Consider the following 15,812-nt stretch of genomic DNA (forward strand, 5'->3'; position numbering starts at 1 on the left):
CTAGGCTGACCCGATCTTCCATGAAGGCGTCGTGCACTTGATCATAGGTTGCCGGCGTGAACGGCTCTCGGGCGTATTGGCTTTGGATCTCGTCGGGATCATAGCCAGCGGCGGCACTGCTAGTGGAGCTAGCAGCCGCCGCACCACCCTCGAAGATGTTGCTCTTCATGAAACGGTTGGTCGTCTCGTCGTCACCGGCCGCCAGCATTCTGTCAAACAGGTTGTGGGCGCCGGGGAGCACGTCGGCTGGCATCTCGCGCGCGCGTTTCCTTGGCCCTCTGGATGATGAGGCGCCATCCACCGGCGTGGCGTTGAGGTCGATGGGCATAGGCGCGGGCGTGGAAGGTGCCACCACGCTCACCTCCGGCGGACATTCCTCAGAGAGTCGGGAGGCTTGCGGGTAGACATGGAAGCCGAGAACCGGGTGCGTCGCCGACTCGCGGGGCGACTCTGGCAGCACCATCCGAGGAAACGCGGACAAACCGGTGCTGGCCACGGCCACGGCGGCGTTGCTGAGCCCGTGCTGCCAGGGTTTAACCCTAGGTAGATCAGGGCCTCCCTTGTTACCGCCACGGCGCGGGCGTTGGTTTCCTCCTGCTGCGCGGCGGCGGCGAGGGCGGCGGCCGCCGCTGCTTCGCCCCTTGCGTCCGTCGCATGCCTCCGGTCGTCACTCTTCGCCGACTCCATGGCCCGCTGCTCGGGCGTCGGCTGCTTCTTCTTCTTGGGCGCCGCGGCGGTATTGCGGGGAGCGTGGGGCTTGCCTTTGCCGGAGGGGACGGAGGTGATGGCGGACGAGGCAATGGGGGTGAGGCCCGCGGCGGCATCGAGGGCATCGTCCATGGCGAGCGGTCGGGAGCGCGCGCGGGCGGGAGGGTTTTTGGGTAAGTGGAGGCAAATGGTGGACGCTTTGCCACCGACTGGCGGGCCAAGGGAGTAGTTGGCGCGCGGCGCGTGCGGCCGTCTCGTGTCCGCGCTGACGTAAATGAGGCTCAAAATTGGCCAACGAATGGGTCAGCAGACGGACGAAAAGCGGACGCGCGTCCATTTGAGTCGGCGCGTTGGTCTGACTTTTTTATCCGCCACGACCCAAATGAACACGCGCGGACAAAATAGGTCGGCACGTTGGAGTTAGCTCTTAGCGAATGACAGGTAAGAGAGGAGCAATGTCCCTCATACTATTCACTGTCTCGCTGATTATTCCGAGCACATAGGTTAGAAAGATGCATGTACTTGACTGCAGCTGCTCTACGAAACGACTTATCTTATTTCGCAAAAAAAAAACGACTTGTCTTACACCAGTTATTGGACAATTATCTCAAATGAAAGGCAGCGACGAACCAGTCTTGATTCCTTTCTGTATTCCACAAATCTACCAACACTTTAGGAGTTCTTACTCCAACAGAAGATATTATCAAATTGTCAAATTTGACCATCCATAGCAGCCACATCACCCCCCGCGATCATAGGTGGCGATTAGCAGAGTAACAACAAGAACTTGGACAAGAATGGGAGGGCAGACATAAGCTGGTTATAAACAGATTCAATTTATTTATCTATTCAGATTTGTACAGGACAAATCAAACTACACATCGATGTCATCACAGCCAGTAGACAACCGATAGTAGCTGATGTCTTAGACAAAATGGGGAAAAAAACTCCTGAGCTTTTGAAGTATATAAGAAACATGCTCGCAGATACAAGGAAGATGGTGACACTCACCGAACATGGCAGACTCACAACACACGAGCATCAAAACAGAATATAACAACAACCCTACCAGCAGAGTACAGAACAAGACCACACCACAAAATCAGACTAACACCAAGAGATCAAGAAGATAGCGCCACGATCAGATGGCCACCTCCTGTCTTCCAAGACATTTTTGTTCTCCTTGAGCAGCTTGATGCAACACGGCCTTGATTAGTCGACCCCCATAGGCATTTGATTCCAAACCCTCCACAAAATCCAGGTTACACATCCCAAACCCAACACCATGATTAATCACCAGGTTCCCCTCCCTGGTGAAACCAACTCATAGAAGAAAGTTCAATGGAAACCCAAACAAATATTTCTTTTAAGCTAGACCACAAATCAAGATCTGTGATTAGCATTCTCCTTCACTTCACGGAAAGAAAATTAATCATTTCCTGGCCGGTGTCTATATGCCAACTTGAACTGCTATCGGAATGCCGTCTTTTAGTGCTATGGGGCAAGCCCACAAGATCTTATTTGGGAGGCAATTTGGCCTTCCGAACATCCATGTTCCTGGAATGAACCAGACCACCAAAAGTAAATTCTTCTGCATAGAGGATTAGATCATGTTTTAGGAAGCCCCGACAAATACCATACACCAGTTGAATTTCCTGCAATTCGAGCAAATCCCACTACTGAACTTCAACCTTTCCCAAACACCTTAGTTTCCAGTAACCTCAGTGTCAGTAGCAACCGATGTATTCTTCTACAGTAAAGCCATCGTACAGATGCTGATATCCACGGTGCTTTGTCCCCTCGAGATGTCCTGCAGAATGTGTCAGGAGAGCACAAATACCACAGATTAGAGTTACTAATAGGAATCATATCTATTTGAACCATGTTATAGTTATCCGAATGCTCCAACCACAAACTTTAAGATAAGTTTTCAAAATGACCGCATGTATTTTTGCAAAATCAATTTAACCAAATTCTTTCCTAATTATGTATGGTACTTACTCTTCATGGAAGAATTATGTGCTACAAGAAATATCAAAGCCACGAAAAATGTTTTTGTTGGAATTAAACCAAAGAAAAGTATGTGTAGCTAGTACTATGTCGGAAACAAATCTAACAACTATTTCGGACCCAAAATATAGGCCGGTTTACAACTTTCTATGCACTTTGCCTAAACACTTCCCTGAAACCCCAACCCAATTACTCTCATGAATACGCTATCTTGATACCAGTACAGCCCAGGGAGATGGTCATTTCAGCTTATTTCCCTTAACTCTTGTGGCTGTAGGTTGTCAATTGCCTCCCAGGGAGCCTTGGGTGCTACCAGATGTGGAGCTTTCTTGGTCGTCGTCATCAGCCTCGATGAAGAAGAGTCGCGCACACCGCTGACCCTGAACATAAATCTCATCACAGTTGAAGAAAAGGCCTTGGCTGCGACGTTCTTCTAACTCAGCTGGAGTGAAGCGCCAAACCTGCCGTGGCGGGGTTGGCTCTGGAATGGTCGACAACAGAATAAGTGGTAGTGGCGCTGGCGGGGAAGGTATTGTAGCTGCGTTGGCCGCGGGAAGATTGGAGGGGCACAAGGGCCCTGTAGGACCAGAGGGCTGGTGTGATGGCATTGTTGTCGAGAAATGCTTCTGCTCATAGGCCTTGGCGAAGGAGATGGCAGTATGTTGGTAAGATGGCCACCGAAGCTCGACGTCAATGTGAAGACCATCAGGCAGCCCTGCTGTGTACAGAAGCCGTTGTTGGGACGGTGTTAATGGCTCATTGTTGTGGCACATGAGCAATAGAAACCTGCTGGTGTAGTCGGCAACCAAGGAAGTGAACGGCAGACGTGCCAACTCACCCGAAGGATTGGCGCGAAGTGACGGCCCAAACTAAACATGGGAAGCTTCCTTGAACTGCTCCCATGTTGGCATGCCAAAGTCGCCCTCGAGATGTAAGTACCAGAACTGAGTGTCATTGGTGAGGTGGTAGGCTGCAGCTCAGACCTTGTCAGCCTCCTGCTCGCACCTATTTAGCGAACCAAGAGGATTGACCGAACCAGCATATGTCGCGAAGCCGAGCTTGTGGAAGCAAGGCACGCCTGAACCAGAACCTAATCCGAGGTGATTGTTAAGTAGGGGCAGAAGGGAGGTGATGGGCGAGGTGGGTCCATAGATGGGTTGTGGAGGGGGGTGCAGCCATAACGTCACGAAATCGGTTGGCAGGTGGAGGCATGAAGGCGGTAGAGGCGGCGGCGGCGATGGCCACGCTGGAGAAGGGGGCACCGGAGGTGCTGCTGGCGAGGGGAAGCACCAGGTCGCTAGGGTGGAGGGCCGGGGGCCCAGAGGTGGCGTCATGGGCAGCTGTTGCAGTCATGTTATCTGAAGGTGGGGGCAGGGCCGGCAGCCGTTGCTCGAGTGTCGTCAAGCGCTGCACCAGCCCGTCGAGGAGCACCTGGTCCTCCCCTCGTTGGAGCGTGAAGGTCTCCAATTGCTTCGTGGTGATCTTCATCTGCCCCACAGCCTCGATTTCTTTGCCCGCCATCGAGATGGATCTCATACCAAATTGGAGGAATCTACTATGACCTAACCCTAATTACTCAAAAGTAGATAAAAGTAAACGAAAATATTCTTCTCTGCTTTATTGAAAGGGGTCGGCCCCTTTATATAATAGACAAGACTTGACCAACAAGTCGGTAACTCTATTCAAGCTCTAACACGGTCTCAAAAACTGACTCGACTCTTTCCTAACAAAGATGCTTAATCAACTAAGACACTAATTAAGGGGTAAGACTCCACGTTTGATGGGCTGGTCCACATAACATGCATAATTGGGATCTCAAAAAGAAACATGCATAACTGCCATATAGGCGCTATGGCAGTAATCTACGACAAGTGATGTTGTTGCGAACCTTAAAACAACTAGTGCAAAAAATCAGTCTTCAGAACAGCTAGTTTATTGCACAAGAAACAATCATGATTGCATTCCCTGGTTTGACTTGCTTTACAAGAAGGATGGCAAAGCATATCAACAACATAAAGTAACTATCGACTGCTAAAAACACAAAGGAAGTTTGCAGTAGCAACCTTACTACCTCATATGCTTGGTGGAGACAATAATGGCGGGAAGCCTCGATACAGGTGAGCATGCATCATTTTGTTCTTTGACACATACATCCTCTCAAGCAGGAATGTCTTGAGTTCCAATGCAAAATACTCTATATCCGGTCTCTGCTGTGAAGAGCTTCCAAACCAGGGCCAATCTAGTGAAATCCCTCTTAGGAGTAAGTACTCCTCATCCGCACCTATGATGCACCAGTGATAATTGGGCAACGGATGGTTTATCGTGCTGTGCTGCCACTCTTTGGTGCCTTTACTTTTGTTTCGCCAAACCTTACAGTAGAAGTCTAACGTGCGCATACCAATATTTAACAACCCAATCATACCTTCTCCTGCTTCCACAATGGCGAGCCTTCCCCCATGACTGTTGGGCGGGAGATCTATAATGGTGAATTTCATCTCACGTGTGTCAAGCATGAGCAGTTTGTCCATCCATTCTAACACCCAACAGAAACAACCGTGTGCATAATGGCGCCGATGTAGTCCACAGCGTGCATACAATGCATCCACAACTTCATTGGACAAAGCGCCCAAACCATGGTGTTGAATACTAACCCATTTACCAGTGTGTGAAGAGAAGATGAAGACAGCAACCTTGTTTTCGCACAGCACCTTGCAGATCACTTTGAACGACGATTCACCCTGCCGCACGTCGTCACTGGCCGGAGCAAAAAAGGGCTCGAAATCTAACATGCCGCAGTGCTGCACGGAGTCCGCTAGGTCTTCAGGGACGGGTGGGATCCGGATGTAGCGCCGGGACAGGGGATCACAGACCACGAGATCCACGAAGGTGTTGGAGGTGGCGTCTATGAAGTCGCCACGACCTTCGGAGACTGAGACGGCGGAGAAGAGAACGCGGCCGTCGCGGACGTCACGGGGGCTCCAGCAGGCGGGGTTGGGGAGGAAGCTGAAGGCGAAGTCGGCAGCCTGCGCGAGGGCGTTGGCGGCCGGGGCGGAGGGGTGCGGAGACTGGGCGGCGTAGAAGTCAGCACGGAGGAAGCCGAGCACGGGGACCTTGTGGAGGGAGCGGTAGCGGCGCGCGAAGGAGCGGGGAGCGACGACGTGGCGAAATGAGGTGCAGGAGGTGGAGGCGCGGGCGAGGTCGGCCGCGGTGGAGAGGCGGAGGAGGATCTCCTCCAGGATATCGTTTGGGAGGGAGACCTGGAGCTGTGGAGGCGACGGAGGGGCGTCGGAGTTCGGGGCCGACGGAGGGTCGTCGGCGTCGGGGGGCGGCGGAGTAGGTAATTGTGAGGCCATGATGTGGTGGGGGAGCGAGCGGCCGACGGTGGGTTGTGGAGCTCTGTCTGTAACCCAGCTCAGGTTCCCCGGCGACTGTCTCTCGGGTGTCGTTTTGCTTTATAAAAAAAGAAAAATCCTCCTTATTTATTTATTTATTTTGATAAACGAGAATTCCTCCCTATTTGGTTCCAATTAAAATTCTGCTTCACTATTTGATCTAATAATTATTTTCCATGTTTGGCACTACCTCTAAATTTTATGTCTTATTTGGTTCTAATTAAAATTATGCTTCGGTATTTGACCTAATAAATATCTTCCATATTTGACCTTGCCTCTAAATTTTATCTCTTTCTCGCAACTTCCATCCATTTAGTCATTATAAGTGATACTTAAAAAGACACATTTACCCCTCAGACCACTTTTGAGACATGGTTGAATATATTGGAAAAAAGAGAAGAACATAAGTATTCAACACAATTTCTCTTAAATCTCCCACCTCCCATCTATCTCATGCAGTAGCACATTGGCATCGACGGTGTAGGTGGTGAGCGGGCACCAGCAACAACTGCGAGAAGGAGGCGGGCGGCAAGAAGCGCTGGGCAACAACACTAGTTGGTGCTACCCTTCTTCGATGTTGCGCTTATTCGTACCAACGCCAATCCATGAACCATCCCTCCGTGTGCAATGTCATCTCCATGCGACGTTGTCCCCTTGAGCGTATGGGCTACCACCACATGGTGCACCATGCTCAACATGGAGCCGTGTTTCACCGTGTCATGCCATGCCACGCTCAACTAACCTAATCACCCATCGCCGCCTCACACCATCCATCGTGGCATTGTTTTGCGCGCACCCTGAGCATAGTGCTTCGCTGACGCCAACGTTAACCGTACTGGGCACCACCGTCAGCCAGGGGTAGATTATGTGTGTCGTCGTCATTGAAGTTTCAAGTCAAGGTTGAAGCTGCACAAAGGATGTGTCGACATAGACATCAATCACAACAAACAGATAGGTTGCATTTGCGAGGAGGGCAGGCGGAGAAGTGACGTCGATGACGAGAAGGGTGGGTGTTGGCGAAACAAAGGGTGGGTGAAGAGGTGGGAGTCTAGCTTGGACCGGTGCCATCGACCATGAGGCGAAACGCTCATCAGTGTCGACCAGGTGGAAGGAGGAAGGCGGGAGGTTGTCGGGTTGGAGGAGGAGAGGGGCCCCCTTGCTTATGTGCTCCTATGGCGAAGACAAGTGTAAGGGGGCATGGGAAGAGGAGGGATTTGGGCCCAATGGCTTGTTCAACCTTTTTTCATTGTTGTACAATCAAGGGTAGTTTCATCAATGCAAAAAGGGACGTGTCTTTGATGGAATAGGCGAAGTGTCACAAAAGGCATAAAATGTAGAGGTGGTGTTTAATAAAGAAGAAAATTATTTAGGGCAAAATAGGAAAGAAAAGTTCTAATTAGGACCAAACAAGGAACTCTCAGAAACAAGCTGATCAACGTCGAACGCCTCCACACGGGACCCTTGCCATCGACGATTTTCTCACTGCTGGCGACCGCCTCCACCGCTACCTGATGTGCGCAAGCCTCTTGGAGCCTTTTGTGCCCTCCATTTCCTTTGTCATGCCCTGCATCGCCCTCGGTGAGTAAGCCCAAGCGCCTAGTCGGAGTCACGAGGTGGGTGATGACATGTGGGACTTACCTACCATCCTGCCAGTCCTCTCTCTCTCTCTCTCTCTTAGTGATGGTTGGGCCCCAGCCATCAAGTTTAAACGCCCCAATACACGAGCATGCCGTTTCGGCTAAAGGCGGCTTATGTTGTTATGCCTTCGACATGGCCCTTTGTCACAGCGTTGTGCACCTGGGTTGAGCCCACCTGAGCTCATCAGCATTTTTCTGTTAAATGCCGCTCTGAGCGTGCATTTGTTAACTGGGTCGGATCTATTCGGCCTGGTGTGCACAACAATGTTTATATTTTTCTAAATTACAGCGAACTTTGAAAATTCATATTTAAATATCCACAACCCCAAATCAATTGATTCCCGTTTCTAAATTTAAGACCATTCTAGAGACATGGGTTCCAAAAATAATTGAGCACTTTGGTTGTACTACTTATTTGGGTGGCTTGTTTCTGCTTTATTCTTATGTCTCTGATGTTAGATAATGATTTTCTTGAGAGATTCGAAGAAGGAGCAGAAGACTTTGAAGAATTTGCTGAGCTAGCCAAGCAACCTACTTCGATCATGTTGAACCCATATTTGCATTACACACTTAGCAATATAATTGTTTAAAAATGCTATGGTTGGTTTAGAAAATAGATATTGCATATGTGCTTATTGTTAACATCCCCTTTGACATTGGTAATATGTCAGGACCCTGATCCTAAGTCACACCGATCTAGCATGTAACACATCATATCACTTTGCAACTTCACGCACGGTATCCCCACGGGTGCCACCTTACCTGATCCGGGACCGTTTGCGCCTTTTGACTCACGTATATCGTAGTGTCACTAGCATCCATATGATAGAGAACCCGGGCCGGCATGAGTAGTCATAAACCCAAGGTGGCACTCTTACAGGGACAGACATACATGACCCAGCAACGAACGTGTTGGTCATCAATGTATGAACCCAAGTCGTAGCAAGCTACAAGGACTTAAAGAAACAATGTGTGACATTTCCCCGAAGGGACAGACACAGGAACGAAGAAGGACACATGCCGTCCAGCCTAAGTGTTCCGGAGCAGTAGCAAGCTACCATGGCTCAGTGGAAGCACTAGGAGACATTTCCCGGTAAGAGAGGTGAAGGAAATATGCCCTAGAGGCAATAATAAAGTTATTATTTATTTCCTTATTTCATGATAAATGTTTATTATTCATGCTAGAATTATATTAACCGGAAACATAATACATGTGTGAATACATAGACAAACAGAGTGTCACTAGTATGCCTCTACTTGACTAGCTCGTTAATCGAAGATGGTTGAGTTTCCTAGCCATGGACATGAGTTATCATTTGATTAACGGGATCACATCATTAGGAGAATGATGTGATTGACTTGACCCATTCCGTTAGCTTAGCACTTGATCGTTTAGTATGTTGCTATTGCTTTCTTCATGACTTATACATGTACCTATGACTATGAGATTATGCAACTTCCGTTTATCGGAGGAACACTTTGTGTGCTACCAAACGTCACGACGTAATTCGGTGATTATAAAGGTGCTCTACAGGTGTCTCCAAAGGTACTTGTTGGGTTGGCGTATTTCGAGATTAGGATTTGTCACTCCGATTGTTGGAGAGGTATCTCGGGGCCCACTCGGTAATGCACATCACTATAAGCCTTGCAAGCATTGTAACTAATGAGTTAGTTATGGGATGATGTATTATGGAACGAGTAAAGAGACTTGCCAGTAACGAGATTGAACTAGGTATTGAGATACCGATGATCGAATCTCGGGCAAGTAACATATCGATGACAAAGGGAACAATGTATGTTGTTATGCGGTTTGACCGATAAAGATCTTCGTAGAATATGTGGGAGCCAATATGAGCATCCAGGTTCCGCTATTGGTTATTGGCCAGAGACGTGTCTCGTTCATGTCTACATAGTTCTCAAACCCGTAGGGTCCGCACACTTAAAGTTCGATGACGGTTATATTATGAGTTTATGTGTTTTGATGTACCGAAGGTAGTTCGGAGTCCTGGATGAGATCGGGGACATGACGAGGAGTCTCTAAATGGTCGAGACATAAAGATCGATATATTGGACGACTATATTCGGACATCGGAAAGGTTCCGAGTGGTTCGGGTATTTTTCGGAGTACTAAGGAGTTATGGGAATACGGGGGAAGAAGTATATGGGCCTTATTGGGCTTTAGGGGAGAGAGAGAGAGGCAGGCCACGCGCCCCCCAATGACTAGTCCGAATTGGACTAGGGGGAGGGGCAGCGCCCCCTCCTTCCTTCTCTTCCCTCTTCCCCTTCCTTGTCTCCTACTCCTACTACTTGTTGTCTCCTACTCCTACTACTTGGAAGGGGAGGAATCCTACTCCCGATGGGAGTAGGACTCCTCCAGGGCGCGCCATAGGGGTCGACCCTATCCCCCTCCTCCACTCCTTTATATACGTGGCCAGGGGCACCCCATAGGGATAACAATTGATCTCTTGGATCTCTTAGCCATGTGCGGTGCCCCCTCCATCATAGTCCACCTCGATAATATCATAGCGGTGCTTAGGCGAAGCCCTGCGTTGGTAGAACATCATCATCGTCACCACGCCGTCGTGCTGATGGAACTCTCCCTCAAAGATCGGTTGGATCAGAGTTCGAGGGACGTCATCGAGTTGAACATGTGCTGAACTCAGAGGTGTTGTACGTTCGGTACTTAATCGGTCGGAACATGAAGACGTACGACTACATCAACCGTGTTGTGCAAACGCTTCCACTTTCGGTCTACGAGGGTACGTGGACAACACTCTCCCCTCTCGTTGCTATGCATCACCATGATCCTGTGTGTGCGTAGGATTTTTTTTTTGAAATTAATACGTTCCCCAACAGTGGCATCCGAGCCCGGTTTATGCGTTGATGTTATATGCACGAGTAGAACACAAGTGAGTTGTGGGTGATATAAGTCATACTGCTTACCAGCATGTCATACTTTGGTTTAGCGGTATTGTTGGATGAAGCGGCCCGGACCGACGTTACGCGTACGCTTACGCGAGACTGGTTCTACCGACGTGATTTGCACATAGGTGGCTGGCGGGTGTCAGTTTCTCCAACTTTAGTTGAACCGAGTGTGGCTACGTCCGGTCCTTGAGAAGGTTAAAACATCACTAACTTGACGAACTATCGTTGTGGTTTTGGTGCGTAGGTAAGAACGGTTCTTGCTCAGCCCGTAGCAGCCACGTAAAACTTGCAACAACAAAGTAGAGGACGTCTAACTTGTTTTTGCAGGGCATGTCGTGATGTGATATGGTCAAGGCATGATGCTATATTTTATTGTATGAGATGATCATGTTTTGTAACCGAGTTATCGACAACTAGCAGGAGCCATATGGGTGTCGCTTTATTGTATGCAATGCAATCGCCCTGTAATGCTTTACTTTATCACTAAGCGATAGCAATAGTCATAGAAGAATAAGTTGGCGAGACAACAACGATGCTACGATGGGGATCAAAGTGTTGCGCCGGTGACAATGGTGATCATGACGGTGCTTCGGAGATGAAGATCACAAGCACAAGATGATGATGGCCATATCGTATCACTTATATTGATTGCATGTGATGTTTATCTTTTATGCATCTTATCTTGCTTTGATTGACGGCAGCATTATAAGATGATCTCTCACTAAATTATCAAGGTATAAGTGTTCTCCCTGAGTATGCACCCTTGCAAAAGTTTTTCGTGCTGAGACACCACGTGATGATCGGGTGTGATAGGCTCTACGTTCAAATACAACGGGTGCAAAACAGTTGCACACGCGGAATACTCAGGTTAAACTTGACGAGCCTAGCATATGCAGATATGGCCTCGGAACACTGAGACCGAAAGGTCAAGCGTGAATCATATAGTAGATATGATCAACATAGTGATGTTCATCATTGAAACTACTCCATCTCACGTGATCATCGGACATGGTTTGGTTGATTTGGATCACATGATCACTTAGAGGATTAGAGAGATGTCTATCTAAGTGGGAGTTCTTAAGTAATATGATTAATTGAACTTAAATTTATCATGAACTTAGTACCTGATAGTTTTTTGCTTGTCTATGTTGATTATAGATAGATGGCTCGTGCTGTTGTTTCGTTAAATTTCAATGCCTTCCTTGAGAAAGCAAAGTTGAAAGATGATGGTAGCAATTATACGGACTGGGTCCGTAACTTGAGGATTATCCTCATTGCTACACAGAAGAATTATGTCCTTGATGCACCGCTAGGTGACAGACCTATTGCAGGAGCAGATGCAAACATTATGAACATTTGGCTAGCTCAATATGATGACTACTTGATAGTTTAGTGCACCATGCTTAACAGCTTAGAATCGGGGCTTCAAAGATGTTTTGAACACCATGGAGCATATATGATGTTCCAAGAGTTGAAATTGGTATTTCATAATCATGCCCGTGTCGAGAGGTATGAGACCTCTGACAGTACTTTGCCTACAAGATGGAGGAGAATAGCTCAACCAGTGAGCATGTGCTCAGATTGTCTGAGTACTACAATTGCTTGAATCAAGTGGGAGTTAATCTTCTAGATAAGAGAGTAATTGACAAAGTTCTCAAGTCACTATCACCGAGATACTAGAACTTAGTGATGAACTATAATATGCAAGGGATGACAAAAGTAATTCCCAAGCTCTTCGTGATGCTGAAATCGACGAAGGTAGAAATCAAGAAAAGCATCAAGTGTTGATGGTTGACAAAGACCACTAGTTTCAAGAAAAGGGCAAAGGGAAGAAGGGGAACTTCAAAAAGAACGGCAAGCAAGTTGCTGCTCAAGCGAAGAAGCCCAAGTCTGGACCTAAGCCTGAGACTGAGTGCTTCTACTGCAAAGGGACTGGTCACTAGAAGCAGAACTGCCCCAAGTATTTGGCGGATAAGAAGGATGGCGAGGTGAACAAAGGTATATTGGATATACATGTTATTGATGTGCACTTTACTAGTGTTTATAGCAACCCCTCGGTATTTGATACTAGTTCAGCTGCTAAGAGTAGTAACTTGAAACAGGAGTTGCAGAATGAACAGAGACTAGTTAAGGGTGAAGTGATGATGTGTGTTGGAAGTAGTTCCAAGAATGATATGATCATCATCGCACACTCCCTATACTTTCGGGATTAGTGTTGAACCTAAATAAATGTTATTTGGTGTTTGCGTTGAGCAAGAATATGATTTGATCATGTTTATTGCAATACGGTTATTCATTTAAGTTAGATAATAATTGTTATTCTGTTTACATGAATAAAACCTTCTATGGTTATACACCCAATAAAATGGTTTGTTGGATCTCAATCGTAGTGATACACATATTCATAATATTGAAGCCACATATTCATAATATTGAAGCCAAAAGATGCAAAGTTAATAACGATAGTGCAACTTATTTGTGGCACTGCCGTTTAGGTCATATTGGTGTAAAGCGCATGAAGAAAATCCATGCTGATGGGATTTTGGAATCACTTGATTAATGAATCAGTAGATGCTTGCGAACCATGCCTCATGGGCAAAGATGACTAAGACTCCGTTCTCTAGAGCAATGGAGCGAGCAACTGACTTATTGGATATAATACATACTGATGTATGAGGTCCGATGAGTGTTGAGGCTCGCGACGGGTATCGTTATTTTCTGACCTTCACAGAAGATTTGAGCAGATATGGGTATATCTACTTGAAGAAACATAAGTCTGAAACATTTGAAAAGTTCAAAGAATTTCAGAGTGAAGTGGAAAATCATCGTAACAAGAAAATAAAGTTTCTATGATCTGATCATGGAGGAGAATATTTGAGTTGCGAGTTTGGTCTTCATTTGAAACAATGCGGAATAGTTTTGCAACTCACGCCACCCGGAACACCACAGCGTAATGGTGTGTCCGAACATCGTAACCGTACTTTATTAGATATGGTGCAACCTATGATGTCTCTTACCAATTTACCACTATCGTTTTGGGGTTATGCATTAGAGACAGATGCATTCACGTTAAATAGGGCACCATCTAAATCCGTTGAGACGACACCATATGAACTGTGGTTTGGCAAGAAATCAAAGTTGTCATTTCTTAAAGTTTGGGGTTGCGATGCTTATGTGAAAAAGTTTCATCCTGATAAGCTGAAACCCAAATCGGAAAACTGCGTCTTCATAGGATACCCAAAAGTTACTATTGGGTACACCTTCTATCACAGATCCGAAGGCAAGATATTTGTTGCTAAAAATGGATCCTTTCTAGAGAAGGAGTTTCTCTCGAAAGAAGTGAGTGGGAGGAAAGTAGAACTTGATAAGGTAATTGTACCTTCTCCCGAATTGGAAAGTAGTTCATCACTGAAATCAGTTCCAGTGATGCTTACACCAATTAGTGAGGAAGTTAATGATGATGATCATGAAAACTTCGGATCAAGTTACTACGAACCTCGTAGGTCAACCAGAGTATGTTCCGCACCAGAGTGGTACGGTAATCCTATTCTAGAGTTCATGTTACTTGACCATGACAGACCTACGGACTATGAGGAAGCGATGATGAGCCCAGATTCTGCGAAATGGCTTGAGGCAATGAAATCTGAGATGGGATCCATGTATGAGAACAAAGTGTGGACTTTGGTTGGCTTGCCCGATGATCGGCAAGCCATAGAAAATAAATGGATCTTCAAGAGGAAGACAGACACTGATAGTAGTGTTACTATCTACAAAGCTAGACTTGTCGAAAAAGGTTTTTGACAAAGTTCAATGTGTTGACTATGATGAGATTTTCTCACTCATAGCGATGCTTAAGTCTGTCCAAATTATGTTAGCAAATTGTCGCATTTTATGAAATCTGGCAAATGGATAAACAAAACTGCATTCCTTAAATGATTTATTACAGAAAGAGTTGTATATGATGCAACCAGAAGGTTTTGACAATCCTAAAGGTGCTAACAAAATATGCATGTTCCAGCGATCCATCTATGGACTGGTGCAAGCATCTCGGAGTTGGAATATACGCTTTGATAAGTTGATCAAAGCATATAGTTTTATACAGACTTGTGATGAAGCCTGTATTTACAAGAAAGTGAGTGGGAGCACTACAATATTTCTGATAAGTATATGTGAATGACATATTGTTGATCAGAAATAATGTAGAATTATTCTGCAAAGCATAAAGGAGTGTTTGAAAGGAGTTTTTCAAAGAAAGACATCGGTGAAGCTACTTACATATTGAGCATCAAGATCTATAGAGATAGATCAAGACGCTTGATAAGTTTTTTCAATGAGTACATACCTTGACAAGATTTTGAAGTAGCTCAAAATGGAACAGTCAAAGAAAGTGTTCTTGCCTGTGTTACAAGGTGTGAAATTGAGTAAGACTCAAAGCCCGACCACGGCAAAAGATAGAAAGAGAATGAAAGTCATTCCCTATGCCTCAGCCATAGGTTCTATAAAGTATGCCAAGCTGTGTACCAGATCTATTGTATACCCTACACTGTTTTTGGCAAGGGAGTACAATAGTGATCTAGGAGTAGATCACTGGACAACAGTTAAAATTATCCTTAGTGGAATAAGGATGTGTTTCTCGACTATGGATGTGACAAAAGGTTCGTCGTAAAGAGTTACGTCGATTCAAGCTTTGACACCGATCTGGATGACTCTAAGTCTCGATCTAGATACATATTGAAAGTGGGAGCAATTATCTAGAGTAGCTCCATGCAGAGGATTGTTGACACAGAAATTTGCAAAATACATACAGATCTGAATATGGCAGACCCGTTGACTAAACTTCTCTCACAAGCAAAACATGATCACACCTTAGTACTCTTTGGGTGTTAATCACATAGCGATGTGAACTAGATTATTGACTCTAGTAACCCTTTGGGTGTTGATCACATGACGAAGTGAACTATGGGTGTTAATCACATGGTGACGTAAACTATTGATGTTAAATCACATGGCGATGTGATCTAGATTATTGACTCTAGTGCAAGTGGGAGACTGAAGGAAATATGCCCTAGAGGCAATAATAAATTTATTACTTATTTCCTTATTTCATGATAAATGTTTATTATTCATGCTAGAATTGTAT

At 46.2% G+C, this 15,812-nt stretch overlaps 1 protein-coding gene across 1 annotated transcript; it reads right to left on the reverse strand.

Moving 5' to 3' along the window:
• Positions 1-1,520: 1,520 nt before the first annotated feature.
• LOC123188301 (uncharacterized) lies at positions 1,521-6,151 on the reverse strand. The gene is made up of 2 exons (XM_044600350.1): positions 4,790-6,151; positions 1,521-2,518 (listed from the first exon to the last, which is right to left on the reverse strand). Exon 1 carries the CDS (start codon positions 6,069-6,071, stop codon positions 4,791-4,793), a length of 1,281 nt encoding a protein of 426 aa, XP_044456285.1. The 5' UTR covers positions 6,072-6,151; the 3' UTR covers positions 1,521-2,518; position 4,790.
• Positions 6,152-15,812: the final 9,661 nt, after the last annotated feature.

The sequence above is a fragment of the Triticum aestivum genome, chromosome 2A (genome assembly GCF_018294505.1).
Source record: "Triticum aestivum cultivar Chinese Spring chromosome 2A, IWGSC CS RefSeq v2.1, whole genome shotgun sequence".
Classification (NCBI taxonomy): domain Eukaryota; kingdom Viridiplantae; phylum Streptophyta; class Magnoliopsida; order Poales; family Poaceae; genus Triticum; species Triticum aestivum.

Bases quoted from the DNA above. Each gene is read 5' to 3' on its own strand.
- LOC123188301 (XM_044600350.1), bottom strand. From the start codon at position 6,071: ATGGCCTCACAATTACCTACTCCGCCGCCCCCCGACGCCGACGACCCT.